Raw genomic sequence first — 20,472 nt, forward strand, 5'->3', positions numbered from 1 at the left:
TGAAGATAGGCACCGTAAAAAGCAAGTAGGTCCCATACTTACCCCTTTTCCTCTCGCCTCTTTCACAAAGGTGTCAGGCACTCCCACATTTTATTTTATTCAAGCACAATTTAACCGGGATGGAGCTCGCAACAATTTTGTGTACACTTTTCCCGGATCTCCTCTTTATAAACACGAAACATTTTTCTTACAGCGGGGCGCTAAATGAAATATTGCTAAGCCTCGGCTAAGCCTGACTTATTTTTGGCACTTTGAAAATGATATTATCCATGTTAAGGATAAAATATTTTTTTACTAGCTATACTCACCTCGACTTTTTTTTTTAACCCGCGGTTTTTAACAATCCCGTGGGAACTCTTTGATTTTCCGGAATAAAAAGTAGCCTTTATCACTCTCCAGGTCTTAAACTATACCCATACAAAAATTCACGTCAATCCGTTGCTCCGTTGCGACGTGATTGAAGGACAAACCAACAAACAAACACACTTTCGAGTTCATAAAATGGGTAGTGAAATATGGTTAGTGATTCTGCTATAGAAGTACTACTGCTTAAAGCACAGCTCAGGTGGCATAGCTATAATAGTCTGGTGGTAAGGCCGTCCGTCTCCTAATCTGAGGTCGGGGGTTCGATAACGGGCACGCACCTCTAACTTTTCGGAGTTATGTGCTTGAATGTTCTATAGAAGTAGGCGTTACTTTGCGGAAATCCATGATATACAATGAACTAAAGGCTTAATTTGCTATAATCCGCTGAAACAGATCAAATCTGTATGGTGCAACATGCAGCATGTGACATGCACCGCCCGCCCTCCCACTGCTAAAAATGCAGGGGAAACCAGCCACCAGGCAAGCAATACGCACCACCACTACGCAGCACCACACAAATCCCAAAACACGCGCGACGCACGTTTCGCTCCGACACCGGAGCATCCTCAGGAGATGTAGACAAATATTTTGAATTAAAGGTCTACATTACAGGTCAGGTGGAAGGGCGGGCGGTGCATGTCGCATGCTGCATGTTGCACCATACAGATTTGATCTGCTTCAGCGGATTATAGCAAATTAAGCTTTTAGTTCATTGTTTATGTGATTCAGGCGGTGCAAGACCGTGGCATGTGGAAGTCTCTACAAGAGACCTATGTCCAACAGTGGACGTCTATCCCTTGACGACGAGAACGACGATGATGTACGGTTGGCAACCCTAATCACAGGAGTTGTATAAATAATTTCGTTATAAAAGTCATAGGTCTAATTATTACTAATGTTGCGCGTACTACAATTTTAGCCGAGTCATAATAATTTATGCAGCGCTTTTCCCCGCTGAGTTCAGTCTTAATTACTGAAAGGACTGCCTTCATTAAAAATTAACAGGTATCACTGAAAGCTACGACTTGAATAATGTTAGTTTACGGGACGCTGATAGGTCTTCTGACCGAATTTGGGCCATGGCGGCCGACAATATCAACAGAGAATAGCCAACTACAACTGTCCGAATGTCCCCACAGTCCTTTATCAATTTCTGAGTGCCTAGATTTTGGGAGGGTGCCCAAAAGGACACAAATGTGCACCTACCTTGAGCGATATTAAAAAAAATCGCGCTTGCTTCGCTCCCGCTTTCTACCTTTTTGAGTACCTAGATTTTACTTATTTTTCGAGAATTTTTTTATTCAAATTATAAATTATTTCGCGCTCGCTTCGCTTGCGCTTTTAGGTATATTCCGCAACAGGTTGAGATGGCAACCGTGGTGTGAGGGGTCCCCCCCCCACCTAATACCCTGATTACCATGTCGACCTGTCGCGTCCTATATTTGGGCTGGTGATTATAAGTACTTTTAATGGAGGGCGGGGCGCAGACTCACGTTCGCACCCCGGCGCCGAATATGGCCCTATTTACGTAGACTTGTTCGGGTCTCTCCTTCGTCTGACACTTACCGCACAATTGGTCAGTCTAGCACCTCTGTAATACCAGTAATACTATCCTTACGCTGTGGCACAGGTACAAACCAGTGGCGTGCACAGGAGTTCAAGCCAGGGTATGCATTTAGGTATGAACTTGTTTTACGGCAGGTTATAATGAAAAAGTAAGCATTGATTTCTTACAATGAGGGTAAGCAGTGCGTTTATGCTTCTATGAGCTGCACGCCACTGGTACAGACGTAGGTAAGTATAAGTAGTCAGTTAGTAGGTCATATCTAGACGCTAAGCAGTACTTAGCTAGGCTAGCATCGAGGTCAGGTAAGCGGCAAGCCTCCTTGGGACTCGTTAGACAAAGGCTTCCTTTAATTAGTCGCCAGAAAGAGTTCTTTCATGTCAACTCTTAGAACCTTTTTGCCCTTTGAAAGACGCACTGATATAAAGGTACGAGAAAAAGCTCAGAGCTAGAATTTAGAAATAAAGGATTATGTAAAAATATTACAATAAAGCGTAAAGCTAGCCCTTATGCCCTCGACTGCACCCATCCTAACCTCTATTTTACCCCCTTAGGGGTTAAATTTTCAAAAATCCTTTCTCAGCGGATGTTGACGTCACAATAGCTATCTGAATCCAATTCAGCCCGATCCGTCCGGTAGTTTGAGCTGTGCGTTAATAGATCAGTCAGTCAGCTTTTCCATTTAGGATATATTTAGACTACGCGACAAATGTGGCTAATTCCATTGTACACAATTTAGACCTGTTAATTTAGTTTAGTTTAAGAGATTGTGTACAAGAGAATCGGCCCCATTGTCCGTGTAGATTTCGGTTGTTTAAATTCCCGTGAGAACAAATAATTAAACTAAAAGAAGCCTATTTCCGTCTCCAGAATAGCTTGCAGCTGTTGCGCGACAGGTCGTGATGGCAATCGGGGCGTCCCCCCGCCTCATAGACTTGCCATCTCGACGTGTCGCGGACTATATCTATCTCTGTAGCAAAAAGATGATAGCGGCACTTTCGTCCACGTCGATTTAGATTTTTTTTTAATCTCGTGGAAACTCTTTTATTTTCCGTGACAAATAATCTTTCGGAGTTATTTTATTTGCACGGGCACTTGCAAACATACTGCTTAGAGTAATCGAGATCCTTATCATTAACAGAAAATACATATAGAAGTATAGGACACCTAAATCCTTTGTTGATATCATAAGATAAAATATGAAATCGCTAGCTGAGGCCAGCGACTTCGTCCGCGTGGAATGAGGTTTTTTAAAAATCCCGGGGAACTCTTTGATTTTTTGGGCTAAAAAGTAGCCTATGTCACTCTCCAGGTCTTTATCTATACCCATGTAAAAATCACGTCAATCGATTGCACCGTTGCGACGTGATTGAAGGACAAACCAACAAACCAACAAACAAACACACTTTCGCATTTATAATAAGGGTACTGATAATCATCTTTTCATATGATAAAATATGAAAATGTGGGCGAATATATTCGTCTTGCCACGTGGTGACCGTATTAACCGTCCGAATAAATGTCCCTCATCACTCTCCAATACCCTCTTCATGAGGGTAGGATGTATATAAATGGTTGGGTCGTGTTGCACACTTCATTTGTAGGGTTCCGTACATCCAGAGAAAAAAGAAACCCTTATTAGATTCCCTTCGTCGTCTGTTGTCTGTCTATCTGACTATCTGTCTGTCGTGTCTGTGAACTTAAGACCCGTCAGGGAAATCAAAACCATATAGTTAGTATATAGAGTACTTCGACCTAGAATCATGAAATTGGGCAGGTTGCAATATCCAGCACAGGTATGGGGGAAAATCCGAAAACCGTGATTTTGCCATATATCACAAAAAAGTGTTATTTCTTGTACGATGGGATGATAGATCAGTCAGTCAGTCAATCAGTCAATCACTCAGGCAGTCAGCTTTTATATATTTATTTATATAGGAATAGCAAATCTGTCTATATTAAATACTAGCTTATGCTCGCGACTTCGTCCGCGTGGACTACACAAATTTCAAACCCATATTTCACCCCCTTAGGGGTTGAATTTTCAAAAATCCTTTCTTAGCGGATGCCTACGTCATATTAGCTACCTGCATGCCAAATTTCAGCCCGATCCGTCCAGTAGTTTGAGCTGTGCGTTGATAGATCAGTCAGTCAGTCAGTCACCTTTTCCTTTTATATATTTAGACTATGAAAAAACACAAACTCAAGTATACTAAGTATACTAGTAACTACTACTACTAGTAGTGCTACTAGTAGTGTAAGTATACTAGATGATACCCGAATACCCGATCCTGAAAATCCTGCTGGAACTCATCAATTTTCCGGGATAAAAAGTAGCCTATGTCCTTCCCCGGGATGCAAACTATCTCTGTACCAAATTTCGTTAGCATCGGTTGAACGGTTGAGCCGTGAAAAGCTAGCAGACAGACAGACAGACACACTTTCGCATTTATAATGTTAGTATGGATTAAAAAGAAGATAACCGTCGTCGTTGCCAAAGTTCCCGTTTGTTTGTGTAGGTAAATAAAGTCGGAACTGACTAAATATAAGATAAGAAAAAAGTTTGACTTTTGCGGTGGTTCGTGTTCCTTACAAACTGCGGTTACGAATGATATTTCAGTTTACTCGAACTCCATGCTGAAAATACAGGGTCACTAACTTTCAGTCTCCCAGTCGACTTTGGCTCTGAGACTTTAGCTTTAATCAAATCAAATCAAATAATTTATTCAAAATCTCTACATAGTATAAAATAAAGTCGCATCTCGCTGTCTGTATGTATGAACGCGTAGATCTTTTAAATTACGCAACGGATTTTAATGCGGTTTTCACCAATAGATAGAGTGATACAAGAGGAAGGTTTATAGCCATAGTTTAGTTCTCACAAAATTAGAGATCCCTAGAGAAATTGAAATAATGTGAATTAGGTCGGAAAAAATCCTCTCATTTGAGAGTTTCCGAGGCAAATACACCTCAATTACACCACATTAGTATCTACATTGCACCCATGCGAAGCCGGGGCGGGTCGCTAGTAGGTAATAAATTACACTTTTTGATTGTCAGTTGTTGGATTTGTAAGATATAGTGGTGATTGTGCGCGCACAAAAACCTACCTAATTCTACTCTGTGGCGAAATGGTGTAGGGGTCGCCGCTCTGTGACACACTGACTTTTGTGTTCGACACTTTGCTTTCTCTCATTGTTGGAAGATATATAAAAAAGAAGATGTGATTCTCGAATGTAAACTATAATTGAACCAAAACTAAAGCAAATTAAACAAGTGTTTAAATCAAGAATAACCCAAAACCCGGCGTGATGCGCCAACAGTGATAATTTTTACGCAAACTTAAAACGAAAGCTACGAGAGTTCCAAACGCGCCCAGGTCTGAGCCCAGGCCCACAACAAACTCAGCCGGGTATTTTTTTCTACTATCACCACTTAAAAAAAACTCTTAAACTTATTAGAACTATCATAAAGCTGTTAAGCAACTCATTCCCATAAGCCTTCTTATCATTTAAAATTTATCTTTAAGAAACTTTAAGAATCTCTTTTTATACTAAGTACCTAGTGGGACCAAGTTATCTGGTATTATAATAGTTTTAGAGGTAAGTGTTATACTTCTGAACCGTCATAAAGAGGAGCTTCCCCGCGACGGCCGCCATTTATTTAATGCTAGTAGAAGCCTCACGTACGACAGTGGATGGTGTAAATTATTTAACACCTCGATTTTCTGAGAATCAAGATATTATACGTGGGACTTGCTTCGGAATTTTAACACGATTTTTATACAGACTGTAACCAGGACGCTAGCAAAAACTTAGCGTTATTGTTATACTTCCTAAACGCAATCTAATACCAATAACCATTTGCCTCATTAAAGTAGTTTTAGTGATTTAGTATTTTTCAAACCCGCAAATCGCAATGTATAGCGTGCAAAACTCGGGTCAATGCCCCGCTTACGACTCCGAGTGGTAGGCCACTCGGAGTGTTCGTAGACGTCTAGCGCCATTCAGGTGTTTCCGGAACGTTCGTAGACGTCTAGCGCCATTCAGGTGTTTTATTTGCAATCGTGAAATTTTACAAAATATAAGATTTTTTAATTCATTTTTTCGCGTTTTTTTGTGGTATTATTATAACTGATAATCAGTACTATCACCTGTCTTCGTTTTTGCCAGCGTTCTGGTTACACCCTGTATATAAAAAATCTTAGATAAAATTGATTTAACATAAGAATATAAATATTATGAGAGCCCATTATTATAATAATTATGTTTCATAATATTATAACCTATGCCTCAATATCGAATCGGCGTGAATTTTTTTTTTTTTTAAATTAAATGTACAAATGTTTAATGTACAATGTTAAAGCCACCATGATCTAAACTCTATAGTCACTGATCGTTCATCCCTGTGTTGGGGACCATACGCAGAGAAACTTTCAGCTTTTATAAAATTACGAAGGACTGGCACACGCTAAGCATTGCTATTATATTTATCAAACGAGTCCCAGGGAGCCGCTGGATTCAGGCGGCACAAGACCGTGGCGTGTGGAAGTCCTTACAAAGAGACCTATGCCCAGCTGTGGACGTCTATCGGTTGCTGATGATGATGATCATGATTATATTTGTCCAGGTGGTGTAAAATGTAAATCACAGCTTAAAGTTCGCCAGCTCTTGACGTATTCCGGAACACTGGACAGACATTTTAATTATAACGCAGAAATCCATTTTAATTACCTACTAATAAATCATGATAATGTAATTAGTTTTTAAGGAAAAGACGTTTCGTCTGTTTTATTAATTTCTTTTTTATTATTATCTTCTTTATATTACAAAAAAGTGTTTCCCTGTCCACTTTTTAGGGTTCCGTACCTCAAAAGGAAAAACGGAACCCTTATAGGATCACTTTGTTGTCTGTCTGTCTGTCTGTCTGTCTGTCTGTCTGTCTTTCTTTCTGTCCGTCTGTCTGTCAAGAAACCTACAGGGTACTTCCCGTTGACCTAGAATCATGAAATTTGGCAGGTAGGTAGATCTTATAGCTGACATTTGGGGAAAAATCTGAAAACCGCAAATTTAGGGTTAGATCACACAAAAAAAATTAAATTGTGGTCATGAACTAATAATTAGTATTTTCAACTTTCCAAGTGAGTGACTATATCAAGTGGGGTATCATATGAAAGGTCTTCACCTGTACATTCTAAAACAGATTTTTATTTATTTTTATGCATCATAGTTTTTGAATTATCGTGCAAAATGTCGAAAAAATACGACTGTATTGCGGAACTCTCATTGCGCGAGCCTGACTCGCACTTGGCCGGTTTTTTCTCTTTATTATTACAAGTTTTGTAATATATAGAAGTAGGTATTCAAAAAATTTACTGTTTGTCGGTTTACCTATGAGAATTGTAACTGAAACGGTTTACAGTTGGTGTTGGCACTTGCGTGTACGTTTCTGACATGCTAAAATTAACCTACAATACGTGGCGCGAGTTGTCATTGACTCGCATGTCACGCATTAACTAGTTCATTTAATACATTATTTAGGTAGGTATGTACTAATAAGTTTATTCCACTTGTATTTATTTATTTTAATACATAATAATGCGCTATACGAAAACGGTTTTCTGAATTCGAATCCCCATTCAATTGGTTCGGGAAATTACACTTTTTAAAATTTATTTAAGTTTATTGGCATAACTGCTCGCATTGTCGATTATAATGCTATTATTGATAGTTGTACTACCCAATAATTTTACACTCATGAAAGGTACAATTGCAATATTTATTTATAACGTAGACTCTAAAATTTTCCATCCCACGCGTCCGTCGGAATTTTAAAGGTTCGTACGCACCTGAGCGGCGCGGCGCGGCGCTTCAGTCCTACTGCAGAACGCGTCACCTCAGGCCGCTCGACGGTGCCTACCGCACTACAACTTCAGTACGCGGCACCTCGCGTCACTTGCGCGTCACTTTTATACCCGTTCGCGTACGAGCGCGAAGCGCCGTGCCGCGCCGCTGGGTATGTCGCACTAGCGTCACTGCACTGCGCGTCGCTTCGCTGCGCTTCAAAATATTCTCTCCAGCCGTGCCGCGCGGCAACGCGCGGTAAAGCGCTGTGCAGCGCCGCTCTAGTGCGATATGCGCCATACAAAATGATAGAAAATATATTTTGACGCTCTGTGCCGCGACGTGCAGCTCGCTGAAGCGCCGCGCCGTGCCGCTCAGGTGCGTACGAACCTTAAAACCTAAATCCTTACGAACAAAGTCGCAAAAAAGCTAGATATTACTAAATAAAACTTTTTATTGAAGACGTGCTTATATAAACAAAACGCAATATATTCAAATAAATGCTTTTCCAGAGGTTTACGTGAGGTTAGCAAAAGGAAAAAAGAAAGACCGCCAATTTCACATTGCCTTTGACAGTGGTTTCCCGCCTTTATTACGCTTCCAACATGGCGGCGGCACGCGTCGGTTTCTCGTCACGTGCGTATTTCAAATGGATTTTGTCTGATTAAATTACGTTATGTACGCTGATTATGTTAGTATTTCTGTCAATCCAAATGTATAGACAGATATTATTTGATTTTGAAAATATTTTAATACTGTTTACCTAAAGAACTGTTAGGTGTTCGAGGCCTTAACATATCCTTCGCGCCTGATACTGCATTGTTAGTCTTGATTATTGTCACTAACATCCGATAGTAATCTTTAAACCTAAGAGTTGAAATACATAGTACTCTTAATCGAGTCATCTATTCTAAAGGGGTTATGACTCTTAGAAATGAAGGAATACGAAGCAAAGAGAGATAATATGTCTGTCAGTCAGTTTCACTTTTTACAAATAAACAAGACGATAGGCAGGTAGGAAAAGCTCAATAATTTAATTTTCGTCATATTCACACAAAGCTTCTATGGGTTGGAAACGGGCTGCCATTTTTTGAAACACGTTCATAGGCATCGATATAAATGACAAGATATAGAAAAGTAATATAGACACTTCTATTTCTTAGAGAAAAGACTGGGAGTTTACAATAATAAATAGGTACTAGCTTATGCTCGCGACTTCGTCCGCGTAGACTACACAAATTTCAAACCCCTATTTCACCCTCTTAGGGGTTGAATTTTCAAAAATCATTTCTTAGCGGATGCCTACGGTATAATAGCTATCTGCATGCCAAATTTCAGCCCGATCCGTCCAGTAGTTTGAGCTGTGCGTTGATAGATCAGTCAGTCTGTCAGTCAGTCAGTCAGTCAGTCACCTTTTCCTTTTATATATTTAGATAATCGGGCATTTATTAAACACCATAAACATATAGCTAAATCGAAGATATTTCCCCGAACACCAAAACAATTTTACGCAGGAAACAGAGAAATTAATTTATATTAATGCCCCTAGCTGTAAGATGCCTGTAAGTGATTTTCCTCTTCCCTTTTGAATCTACAGAGCGGAAGGACAAGATAACGATTTCTAATAATAATATTTTATTAATGAAATTTCTTTATTTATCGCATGAGCGGGTTTTTAATTTTATTATCTAAATGGAAAGAGCAGTATTTCGTATTGAAAAGTAAAAAAGACACCAAACAATGAATTAATAATAACTCGCGCATAACGTTATATGAAAGTTAAAATAAAAAGATTTCTAACAAAACTTAAGAATTCGCGCGGAAAAATTTATGCGACAACCTTATGATTTCATTACTCTTATGAAAGTGAAATTATGGGAAACCCAAAATTGAGAAATAAATCTTGGGTTTATCTTGATACTCAACTACTAGATAAAAATCGTTTTAATGAGATGATTCATCAGGAGAGGTGAAAAATTGCGAGAGTCTAACAATAAGTAACAAGTGGCCCCGAGTCATATCAGGGAGACAGCGTCAAGACCGGAAGCCGCAGCAGATGCGCAGCAGAAACAGCTGAAAGCAGCAAGCAGCGCAAGTATACCTCTCTTATCGAGAGTTACATTTTTGTTCCGTTTGCCGTGGATACCCTAGGGCCACAGAGTCTTAGTGCTAAAATTTTTTTACGAGACATGTCACCCGCGATTAATAGTCTCATCTGGTGACAAAAGGGCTGGCTCATTTTTTGTGCAAAGGATCAGCCTGGCTGTCTAGCGCGGAAATGCAGCCAGTATTCTTACGTAGGTAAAGAATACTGGCTGTATTCTTGGCACCATTCCATGCGGGCATGATTTGTGTAGTAATTAGATAAGGTTAGCTATGTTTTATTGTAATATTTCACATTAAAAAAAAACCGGCCAACTGCGAGTCAGGCTCGCGCAATGAGGGTTCCGTACTACAGTCGTATTTTTTCGACATTTTGCACGATAATTCAAAAACTATAATGCATAAAAATAAATAAAAATCTGTTTTAGAATGTACAGGTTATACCTTTCATATGATACCCCACTTGATATAGTCACTCACTTCGAAAGTTGAAAATACTAATTATTAGTTCATGATCACAATTTAATTTTTTTTGTGTGATCTAACCCTAAATTCACGGTTTTCAGATTTTTCCCCAAATGTCAGCTATGAGATCTACCTACCTGCCAAATTTCATGATTCTAGGTCAACGGGAAGTACCCTGTAGGTTTCTTGACAGACAGACAGACAGACAACAAAGTGATCCTATAAGGGTTCCGTTTTTCCTTTTGAGGTACGGAACCCTAAAAAAGTAACAAGTTGTAATTAAAATAAATAAAAAACACGTCTACCCTGCCAATAATGGCACCCTATAGTTATCACCGATAACCTGTATATCGATTGGGACCTACTAGTAGGGACGTAGTTTACCCAGCGGAGTTTGTTGTGGATTTATTCTCAGGCCAGGGTGCGTATAGAACCCTCATAGCTAAAATTGATTTTTTGATTTATTAAACAACGAGCTGATGCCCGCGACTTCGTCCGCGTGGATTCAGGTTTTTTTTTAATTCTGTGGGAATCCTTTTACGAGAAAAAAATTAGCATGTTATGTCAATCTTCAGGTCTTTAACTATAAACATGCAAAAAACGGGTACCTATATACCACGATTAATTGGATGTTTTTATTTGTCGATATTTCAACCCAATTGGTCACGACGGGACGGCACGTACTGTAATTTCGATGAGTTCACTATGTTAAATCTCAAATATTATTATACATAACAGAGATAACGTCGTCACTATGCTTGCATTTTTAATGCTCGTGAATGGGACATAAATAGGGTATAGTAGCATTTCACTCATCCTTACGCAATTCCAATAATATATGCAAGAAGTATAAATCAGTGCTAAAAATTTCGCCGTGATATAAATGTTTATTCTTTCTGTTTGTTACAGTGATGGACTGCGTGGTATCAGGATGGGGAGAGTGGTCAGAATGTGATACAACGTGCGGGTCAGGCAGCATGATGCGAAACAGGCGAGTGGTCCAGGCACCGGCACATGGCGGCCATCATTGTCCATCGTTGGTACAAAGACGAGCTTGCCAAGCGCATCATGGCTGCACTGCGGATAGTGACGTTCCTTTACGAGGTAAGCCAGTGGATCAATCTTATTCCACGATTAGCTTATGCTTGCGACTTCGTCTGTGTGGACTACACAAATTTCAAACCCCTATTTCACCCCCTCAGGGGTTGAATTTTCAAAAATCCTTTCTTAGCGGATGCCTACGTCATAATAGCTATGTGCACGCCAAATTTGAGCCCAATCCGTCCAGTAACTTGAGGTGTGCGTTGATAGATCAGTCAGTTAGTCAGTCAGTCCGTCAGTCACCTTTTCCTTTTATATATTTAGACTTTTACAAAAAAAAATGCGCTTGCTTTGTTTTCCAATTTTTTTTCTCCATTAAAATAATCTATAATAAACGTAAACTTTCGTGATACTTAATTGCATTTCCGTTTCTTCCATCAAAGTAATTTATTCTGTACGTAGCGTAGGTAAAAAATATTATGCTCACTGCACCGTTCTCCTTTCTAGTCCAGGTCTTCTCTTCTTTAACGACCTCTAAACTAAATTAATGGATATACATATCCTTAAGTAGAGCATGTGACAGGATGACTATAAAATTGGCAAACCAGATAATGACTGTGTTGGAGGATCCCTCACTAATGTTACTTACAAACTATCTAAGATCTAAAGATGGTATATTCATATGCAAAGCAGCTGTCAGACCTCTCTTCAATGCGCCTTCATGGATTCAAGAGCAATTGCGCGTGATAGAGTTATGCTATTATAAATGACCAGGCGCGTAAATTTATTAGAAAAAATGATGTTAAGGGGTATTAGACCTCTCTTCAATGCGCCTTCATGGATTCAAGAGCAATTGCGCGTGATAGAGAAATGCTAATATAAATAGCCAGGCGCGTAAATTTTACATTTTTATTAGAAAAATGTTTTGGACGGATGTCAAAGGGTATTAGACCTCTCTTCAATGCACCTTCATGGATTCCAGAGCAATTGCGCGTGATAGAGAAATGCTATTATAAATGACCAGGCGCTTAAATTTAACTATTATTATTAGAAAAATGTTTTGAACGGATGTCAAAGGGGTATTGAATAGGATTAAAATAATTAAAGCCGGTTCACAATATCCGATCTAACAAACCAATGCAGCGTTGAATGGCTATTTGTGTAAGAACTAGTTCACATTAGACGTTTTTCGTGTATACCGTAAAAAAATTTTTTACAAAATTTTTTACATTTGACTTAAATGGAGTCCTTAACCTTATTTTTTTGCATCTGTCGTCGTTTTTTATAGCGACAGTAGAAGAGACACACAGAATCAATCACTTCCGAGCACTAACCCTAATAACATGAACATGTTGAGCTAGATGTGCGGTGTATGCTGCTAAAGTGAGCGTTTTTCAACGCCCAAGGGCCAATGAACCAATATCTACCCCACTTTTTAGGTACGTACCTAGATAATTGGTACTGATTCTGAGCAAAACTAAATTTTAGAGCATTCGTATCCTCTTCTTACTAATATTATATGAAAAGGACAGACATAGTTTTACAGTTTTAAGTTTAATTAAGAGCCGTCAAACCTCGTGACTTTAGCTGCCAGTCGCGAGTAAATGCTTAAAATTTGTAGCGTGCACTAAAAAGAGTCTTTAAATGTAAAATTCATGTTCCGTCCTTTTTTTAGCAATATTAAAAAGACGCAGATACTCAAAGTTTAGTTTAGCGAAAAACAACAGAATCAGCGCCAATTTACTGGTCTAAGAAGATCAATAATATCGATTTTTACTACGCTGCAAAGAATCTCCAATAGAAAAAAAGTTGGTAGAGGTTGCAAGGATAGGGATGAAATGGAACAAACTAAAGAGCAAAGCTCAATAGGATACGTCAGTAATGTAAATGCCCTCTACTCAAGGTGGCATATTGGACCTAAAAACAAAACACTCAATGTGTACTAGTTCTAACGTAAACAGCGACGTTTTAATAACATACCGGTCTAGCGCTGAAATGAATTTATTGGATCCAGCGACTGGAATAAACGTGAACCGGGCCTTAATCTATAATGTTTGTGTAATGGACTCCATAATGCTTGTTCAGTCCATGTAGCACACACCAGCTTGTTGATAGATAAATTTTAAACTGTTGACAGTTTCTCGCTAATCGGCAGAACTGTTTGGACAGTTCACACGACTGTGTAAACTCGATAGGACAAGCTCAGGGTCTATGCTGCGTAATTTAGCGTTAAGGCTGTATGCCCACTGGTGCAGAGAAGAGAGGAGCGGACAAATATCTAAATATAAAAAAAGAAAAGTTGACTGACTGATCTATCAACGCACAGCTCAAACTATTGGACGGAGCGTGCTGAAATTTAGCATGCAGATAGCTATTATGACGAAGACATCCGCTAAGGATTTTTGAAAATTCAACCCCCAAGGGGGTAAAATAGGGGTTTGAAATTTGTGTAGTCCACGCGGTCGAAGTCGAGGGCATAAGTTAGTTGGATCTAAAAACAAAACGCTCAACGTGTACTAGCTCTGACGTAAACAGCGACGTTTTAATAAAATACTAGTCTGGCGCTGAAATGAATTTATTGGATCCAGCGACTGGAATAAACGTGAACCGGGCCTTAATCTATAATGTTTGTGTAATGGACTCCATAATGCTTGTTCAGTCCATGTAGCACACACCAGCTTGTTGATAGATAAATTTTAAACTGTTGACAGTTTCTCGCTAATCGGCAGAACTGTTTGGACAGTTCACACGACTGTGTAAACTCGATAGGACAAGCTCAGGGTCTATGCTGCGTAATTTAGCGTTAAGGCTGTATGCCCACTGGTGCAGAGAAGAGAGGAGCGGACAAATATCTAAATATAAAAAAAGAAAAGTTGACTGACTGATCTATCAACGCACAGCTCAAACTATTGGACGGAGCGTGCTAAAATTTAGCATGCAGATAGCTATTATGACGAAGACATCCGCTAAGGATTTTTAAAAATTCAACCCCCAAGGGGGTAAAATAGGGGTTTGAAATTTGTGTAGTCCACGCGGTCGAAGTCGCGGGCATAAGTTAGTTGGATCTAAAAACAAAACGCTCAACGTGTACTAGCTCTGACGTAAACAGCGACGTTTTAATAACATACTAGTCTGGCGCTGAAATGAATTTATTGGATCCAGCGACTGGAATAAACGTGAACCGGTCCTTAATCTATAATGTTTGTGTAATGGACTCCATAATGCTTGTTCAGTCCATGTAGCACACACCAGCTTGTTGAAAGATAAATTTTAAACTGTTGACAGTTTCTCGCTAATCGGCAGAACTGTTTGGACAGTTTACACGACTGTGTAAACTCGATAGGACAAGCTCAGGGGTCTGTGTTACGTAATTTAGCGTTAAGGCTGTGTGTCCACTGGTGCAGAGAAGAGAGGAGCGGAGTGGAGCTATGCAAATATCTATTTTATTTTATTTTATTTTATTTTATTTAACAGGAAAACTTACAGCTAATATGTAAAAATGAATAGGTAAAAACAGAAGAAGATTAAAGCTAATGACAAGTTTTCACAGATAGAATACACATAAGAATAACAAAAAAAAAACTCGACTGGGGGAAAGAAAATTCAGGGAGAAGTAATAAAATAAAAAAATGAGAAACGAGATCTGATACGAACGAAATCGTGATCTAAATATATAAAAAGAAAAGGTGACTGACTGACTGATCGAGCAACATACAGCTAAAACTATTGGGCTGAAATTTGACATGCAGATAGCTATTATGACGTAGGCGTAGTAAGAAAGGATTTCTAAAAATTCAACCCCTAAGGGGGTTAAATAGGGGTTTGGAATTTGTGTACCCAGCCCACGCGGACGAAGTCGTGAGCACAAGCTAGTTAACCAATAGAATTGCATAAAACTCCCGCTCCGCTTCAGTGGACAAGGATTTGTGGATAAGATAGTTGCGAAGTATTGGGGTTTTTTTTCTTATTTGACTAAACCAACAACATTTACACATACACAAGTATATACATACAAAAGGATTTATAACTAAAGGACGCATAGCATAAACGTTAACAACTGGCTAGTACAAAAGATTTAGGTACAATGATGAATAAACATAGAAGTTATATTTTCTACTTGATGATGCCCGCGACTTGGGTGGATTTAGGTTTTTAAATATCCCGTGGAAACTCTTTGATTTTCCGGGATAAGAAGCCTATGTCCTTTCCCGGGATGTAAGCTAACTCTGTGCCAAATTTCATCAAAATCGGTTAAACTGTTGGGCCGTGAAAAGCTAACAGACAGACAGACAGACACACTTTCGCATTTATAATATTAGTATGGATTCATTCCTTTTGAAACTCGTCATACCAAAAAATACTTATTACGTATTTATCGCAAAGATTGCTGCCATATATTGGTACTGATTCTGAGCACAACCTAATTTTAGAGTATTCACATCCTCTTCTTACTAATGTAATATGAAAAGGACAGACGCAGTTTGACAGTTTTTAATTTAATTTTTAGATGTTAAAACCCTTGATTTTAGCGCACAGTCGCGAGCCTACTGTTTAAATTTGTAGCGTGCACTAAAATTTTGAGTCTTTAAATGTAAAGTTCATGTTCTGTCCCTTTTTAGCATTGTTAAAAAGAAAAGGAACTCTAAATTTAGTTTAGAGAAAGACAACGGAGTCGGTGCCAATTGTAGGTATTAAAAGATTCCATCAGCTTTGCTTTTGAAGTATTAAGTAATAATTTGATGAGACGTGATGCCTAGTCTGTCGGGCTTAGGTCACACAAGCTATACAATAGTATAGATGTGAATTCGTTCATGATTATTTATATCACTCGTGTGTTAATGTAAAACACCACCAATTAATTGGCTATATTTCCGTAATTAGCGTAACTAAGTTAATTAAGGTTCTAGTTCGCTGTCAATTTTCCTATGACTAATAAAATAATTAAAAATCATTGACTTATATATTACTTCGTATGGACAGGGCCATTGAACAAACAAAATGGCACCGACTCATTGGTGCTTTAGCACCAATGAGATTAGAGCCTCAATAGCTTAACTGGTAAAGGAGTGGACTGAAAACCGAAAGGTCGACGGTTCAAACCCCGCCCGTTGCACTTTTGTCGTACCTACTTCTAGCACAAGCTTCACGCTTAGTTGGAGCTAATAAATTAAAAATGCAGCCTCAGTGACGTCTGGATTTCAAACGGGTCGTTCATTAGTATCTAAGAGGTGGCGCTGATTTATTTGGTTCCAAAACCGTGAACAATTTTGTTTGCTTGACCATATCTTGTCATTTATATCGATGATGCCGCATAACGCAATACAATAGTAGGTATAGGTAGATATTCGCGGCTTAAGTCTAATCTATTAATACACAGTACTTAGCGCTCATGCTTTGCATTCATGGACTACTTAAATCACTAGTATCTTAATGTAATACACCACCAAGTCTATCTATATTTCGGAATGAGTGTAAGTTAATTAAGATTCTAGTTTGCTGTTAATTGTCCTATGACAAATAAAATAATTAAAAATTTACTGTTAATTTGTTGTAGAGGAGTCGGCGATGATCCTGCCAGGAGGACTATCCGTGAGCCGGCACTCCAATGAAACGGTGGACATCAGAAAGAACTTGCGTTTACGCAACCCGGATGATCCAGAATCCAATTCACATAGAGAGTAAGTACTTAAATACTATACACAGTGGCGTGTAGGTCATAGAGGCATAAATGCACTGCTTACCCCAGTTGTAATAGTTTGTGCATATTTTTCATTGTAAACTGCCAGTAAACAGGTTCCTAGCTAACTAATGCCTACCCTGGCTTCAAATCCTGTGCACGCCACTGACTATACATATCTTATACCCGGCTGTACTCACGTGTTTAGTTGACATTAGCCTGACTAGTTTTGAATCCATCCGGGGTCCTTTTTCAAGGAGTCACTTCGCGCACGCTTCGCGGTGGACACTGCGCGCCGCGTGCGCCGCTGCTCGAACAGCCCGTGGTTCGAACCACGTAAGTACAGCCGGGTGTAAGATATGTATAATATGGAAATCATTCACGATAGTTTAAACGCTGAAATACTTAAATACTATTTTGAGGTAAAGCTGATTTTTTTAACATTCAGATACAAGTTAGCCCTTGATTGCAATCTCACCTGGTGGTAAGTGATGATGCAATCTAAGATGGACGCTGGCTAACCTGGAAGGGGTATGGCAGTTTTATTAAACTCATACCCCTTTGGTTTCTACACGGCATCGTACCGCATACTTATGTTCTTAAAGAATATTGAGTGAAGCCTTCCTGGTATTCGGTATATTATATTAATTGCTTTGCTTATTAGAATTCGTGAATTTTCTTAAACGAAACATAGTATAAGTCCCAAATAGTTATTTATTAAAAGATGAGTATAGTTTACGATTATTTATACTGGTATTGCCGTTATTTTAAGTTACATTGTAAGTACTTGTACTCTTTAATACATGGAATTAAAAAATATACTTGTCATAATTAGGTCATCTTAAATATAATAAAATAGTTATCTATTTACTTGTATGTGGAACGTTATGCCCATTATAAATTCTATAACCTATATACCTACTTACTTATTATGAAGATAGGAAAGAGAATTGCTTGTGATTAATTTTTATTGTCAGTTATAGACAGTATAGAATAGTAATATTTCATCAAATTGTATTAAAATTTTAATAGGCATAACACTATATAAATAAGAACATTCAGATTAATATATTATGCAATGTGAGATTTACATAGTACCTACATTCTTTTAACATCGTAAAAAAAAAAACATAATAATAAATCATATAATAAAAAGCAAGATAATTGTTATATATAAATATTGTTATAAATGATAAAAATAATAAAAATTTGAATTGTAAATTAGTATTATATAACTATTATACATAGCAAATAATAATAGATACCATAATAAGTCTCAGCTTACCATAAAAATAAAAATAAATGTTTTTTCAAATTTTTAAAAAATTGTGATTTAGTATCAAAAATTTTAAATATTCAGATGTATTAATAAATTCAAAAATTGTGTTCTATAAAATAAAAACCAGAAAATATTGTAAACCAACTTGCTTACTGTAACTTTAAGCAACTATATTATGTACTTATACCTAAAGCAAAAAGCATGTATCTAATTACACATTTAGAATTGTAATAATATTGTAAATTTGTACCTTTTTCAGTAATAAAAGGCTTATTTATTTATTTATTTATTTATTTATTTTATAGTTTACGAGAGCCTTTAAAAGCTGGGTCGTGCGGATATAAAGCGGTTATTTAGTTGATCTTTTAATTTTTGCACGAAATTTTTTAAATTCCAGTCTGATACATACTGAAATAGAACTGTAGCAAAATTGTTAGTTCCGAAAATCCTATTCCGTCCCTATAAACCAGGATAAATTGGCAATAGAGGCCATACAAAGGCGGATTTTAGTATAAATGTGTTTAGGATGCGAAGTAAATCTTGATTGAAATGACACTGGGAATTGTTTCAGATATTGCGTGCAGTTCGAAGTGACGAAGGTTTCAAAAGCTTGTCATGCTGATTCTGACTATAAACCTTTGCGTGAAGGTATGTATAACATGGATCTGAATCTCATTTTTACGTGGGACAATTTCTTTTATAACACTGTGAGTTTTGTAGAAAAAAACGGCCAAGTGCGATTCAGGCTCGCGCATCGTGGGTTCCGTACTACAGTCGTACCTTTTCAACATTTGACACGATAATTCAAAAACTATGTTTTTTTTTTAATTTATTTATTAGGAACAAACACAATACATTAATTTAACACAAACTACGACACTTATAAACAAACACAGGCTGATAAATGTATCTATAAAATGTGTACACAGCCTGATGCATAAAAATAAATAAAAATCTGTTTTAGAGTGCACAGGTGAAGACCTTTCATACTTGATATAGTTATCTTACTTCAAAAATTGAAAATATGTCTTATTATTAGTTCATGACCACAATTTTTTTTTTGTGTAATGTTACCACAAATTCACGGTTTGCAGATTTTTCCCCGAATATCTGCTATAACACCTACTGATCTGCCAAACTTCATGATTCTAGGTCAACGGGAAGTACCTTGTAGGTTTCTTGACAGACCGACAGACAGATAGACCACAAAGTGATCCTATAAGGGTTCCGTTTTTCCTTTGAGATACGGAACCCTAAAAAAACAATTTTTAAATGTAAAAAATTACATTGCTAATTAATATTATTTATCTTGTAGTTTATATTGCATTTGTAATATAAAGATTTGTGGAAAATAAAAAGTAAAGGCTCTCTCATAAATGATATAAAATTTACATAGCGCCTGTTACTTTAATTTATTCATTCGTAGAATCGTAAACATTGCTATTTTATTGCTACAGGTGGTTTGAAACATTTACTTATGTTTGTGGTAAATATTGTTCTCTCGAATATGTCATATCGATATTAGAATATTTTGTGATTTGTGATTTTGTCTTTACTTGATTTAGGTTTTTGAAAATCCCGTGGGAACTCTTTGATTTTCCGGGATAAAAATAAAGCCTATGTTACTCTCCGTCTTTTCAACAATCTCTATGCCAAAAATCAAGCCGATTGGTTGCTTAGTTAGAACGGACGGTCAAACAAACACACTTTCGCATTTATAATATTAGTAGGTATAGACTATAGATGCATAACCAACTGTTTCATACAAAAAATTCAATACCTCTATAAACAAATTGCATCGATTTGATTCTAAAAGATTGTTTCGCGATTTAAGGATCTGTTTCGAACTAAAAATAGGCTACTTGACTCATATCTAATTTCGTCCAATAAATGATTATTTATTATAGTATTTTGCTTAAGACAACGAAATATATCAATAACAATTATTAAAAACGCAGGATGGATATATAAATCCAGTTTAAAAAAATACAGTTTTTATTTTTATTTGAAACTCAGAAAACGCTGTCAGCCATGATGTGACGTCATTAAATATGTAAACAAACAAATGTCATCCCTATTGACTAACGTAGTATCCATATATATAAAATTTCAAGTCCTCCTGACTAACTTATAT

The 20,472-nt window shown here is 37.6% G+C and overlaps 1 protein-coding gene across 2 annotated transcripts in view; it reads left to right on the plus strand.

Annotated features, from left to right (window-relative positions):
- Positions 1–20,472, plus strand: part of LOC117985021 (somatomedin-B and thrombospondin type-1 domain-containing protein-like) — a 54,714-nt gene that overhangs the window by 31,671 nt on the left and 2,571 nt on the right. For both annotated transcript variants that reach the window (XM_034971698.2, XM_069500940.1), the window contains exons 3-5: positions 11,251–11,445; positions 16,937–17,060; positions 18,910–18,986. In XM_034971698.2, the coding sequence (XP_034827589.1) occupies positions 11,251–11,445; positions 16,937–17,060; positions 18,910–18,986 (396 nt within the window). The remainder of the gene's footprint in view (positions 1–11,250; positions 11,446–16,936; positions 17,061–18,909; positions 18,987–20,472) is intronic.

This window comes from Maniola hyperantus, chromosome 9 (assembly GCF_902806685.2).
Source record: "Maniola hyperantus chromosome 9, iAphHyp1.2, whole genome shotgun sequence".
NCBI lineage: Eukaryota > Metazoa > Arthropoda > Insecta > Lepidoptera > Nymphalidae > Maniola > Maniola hyperantus.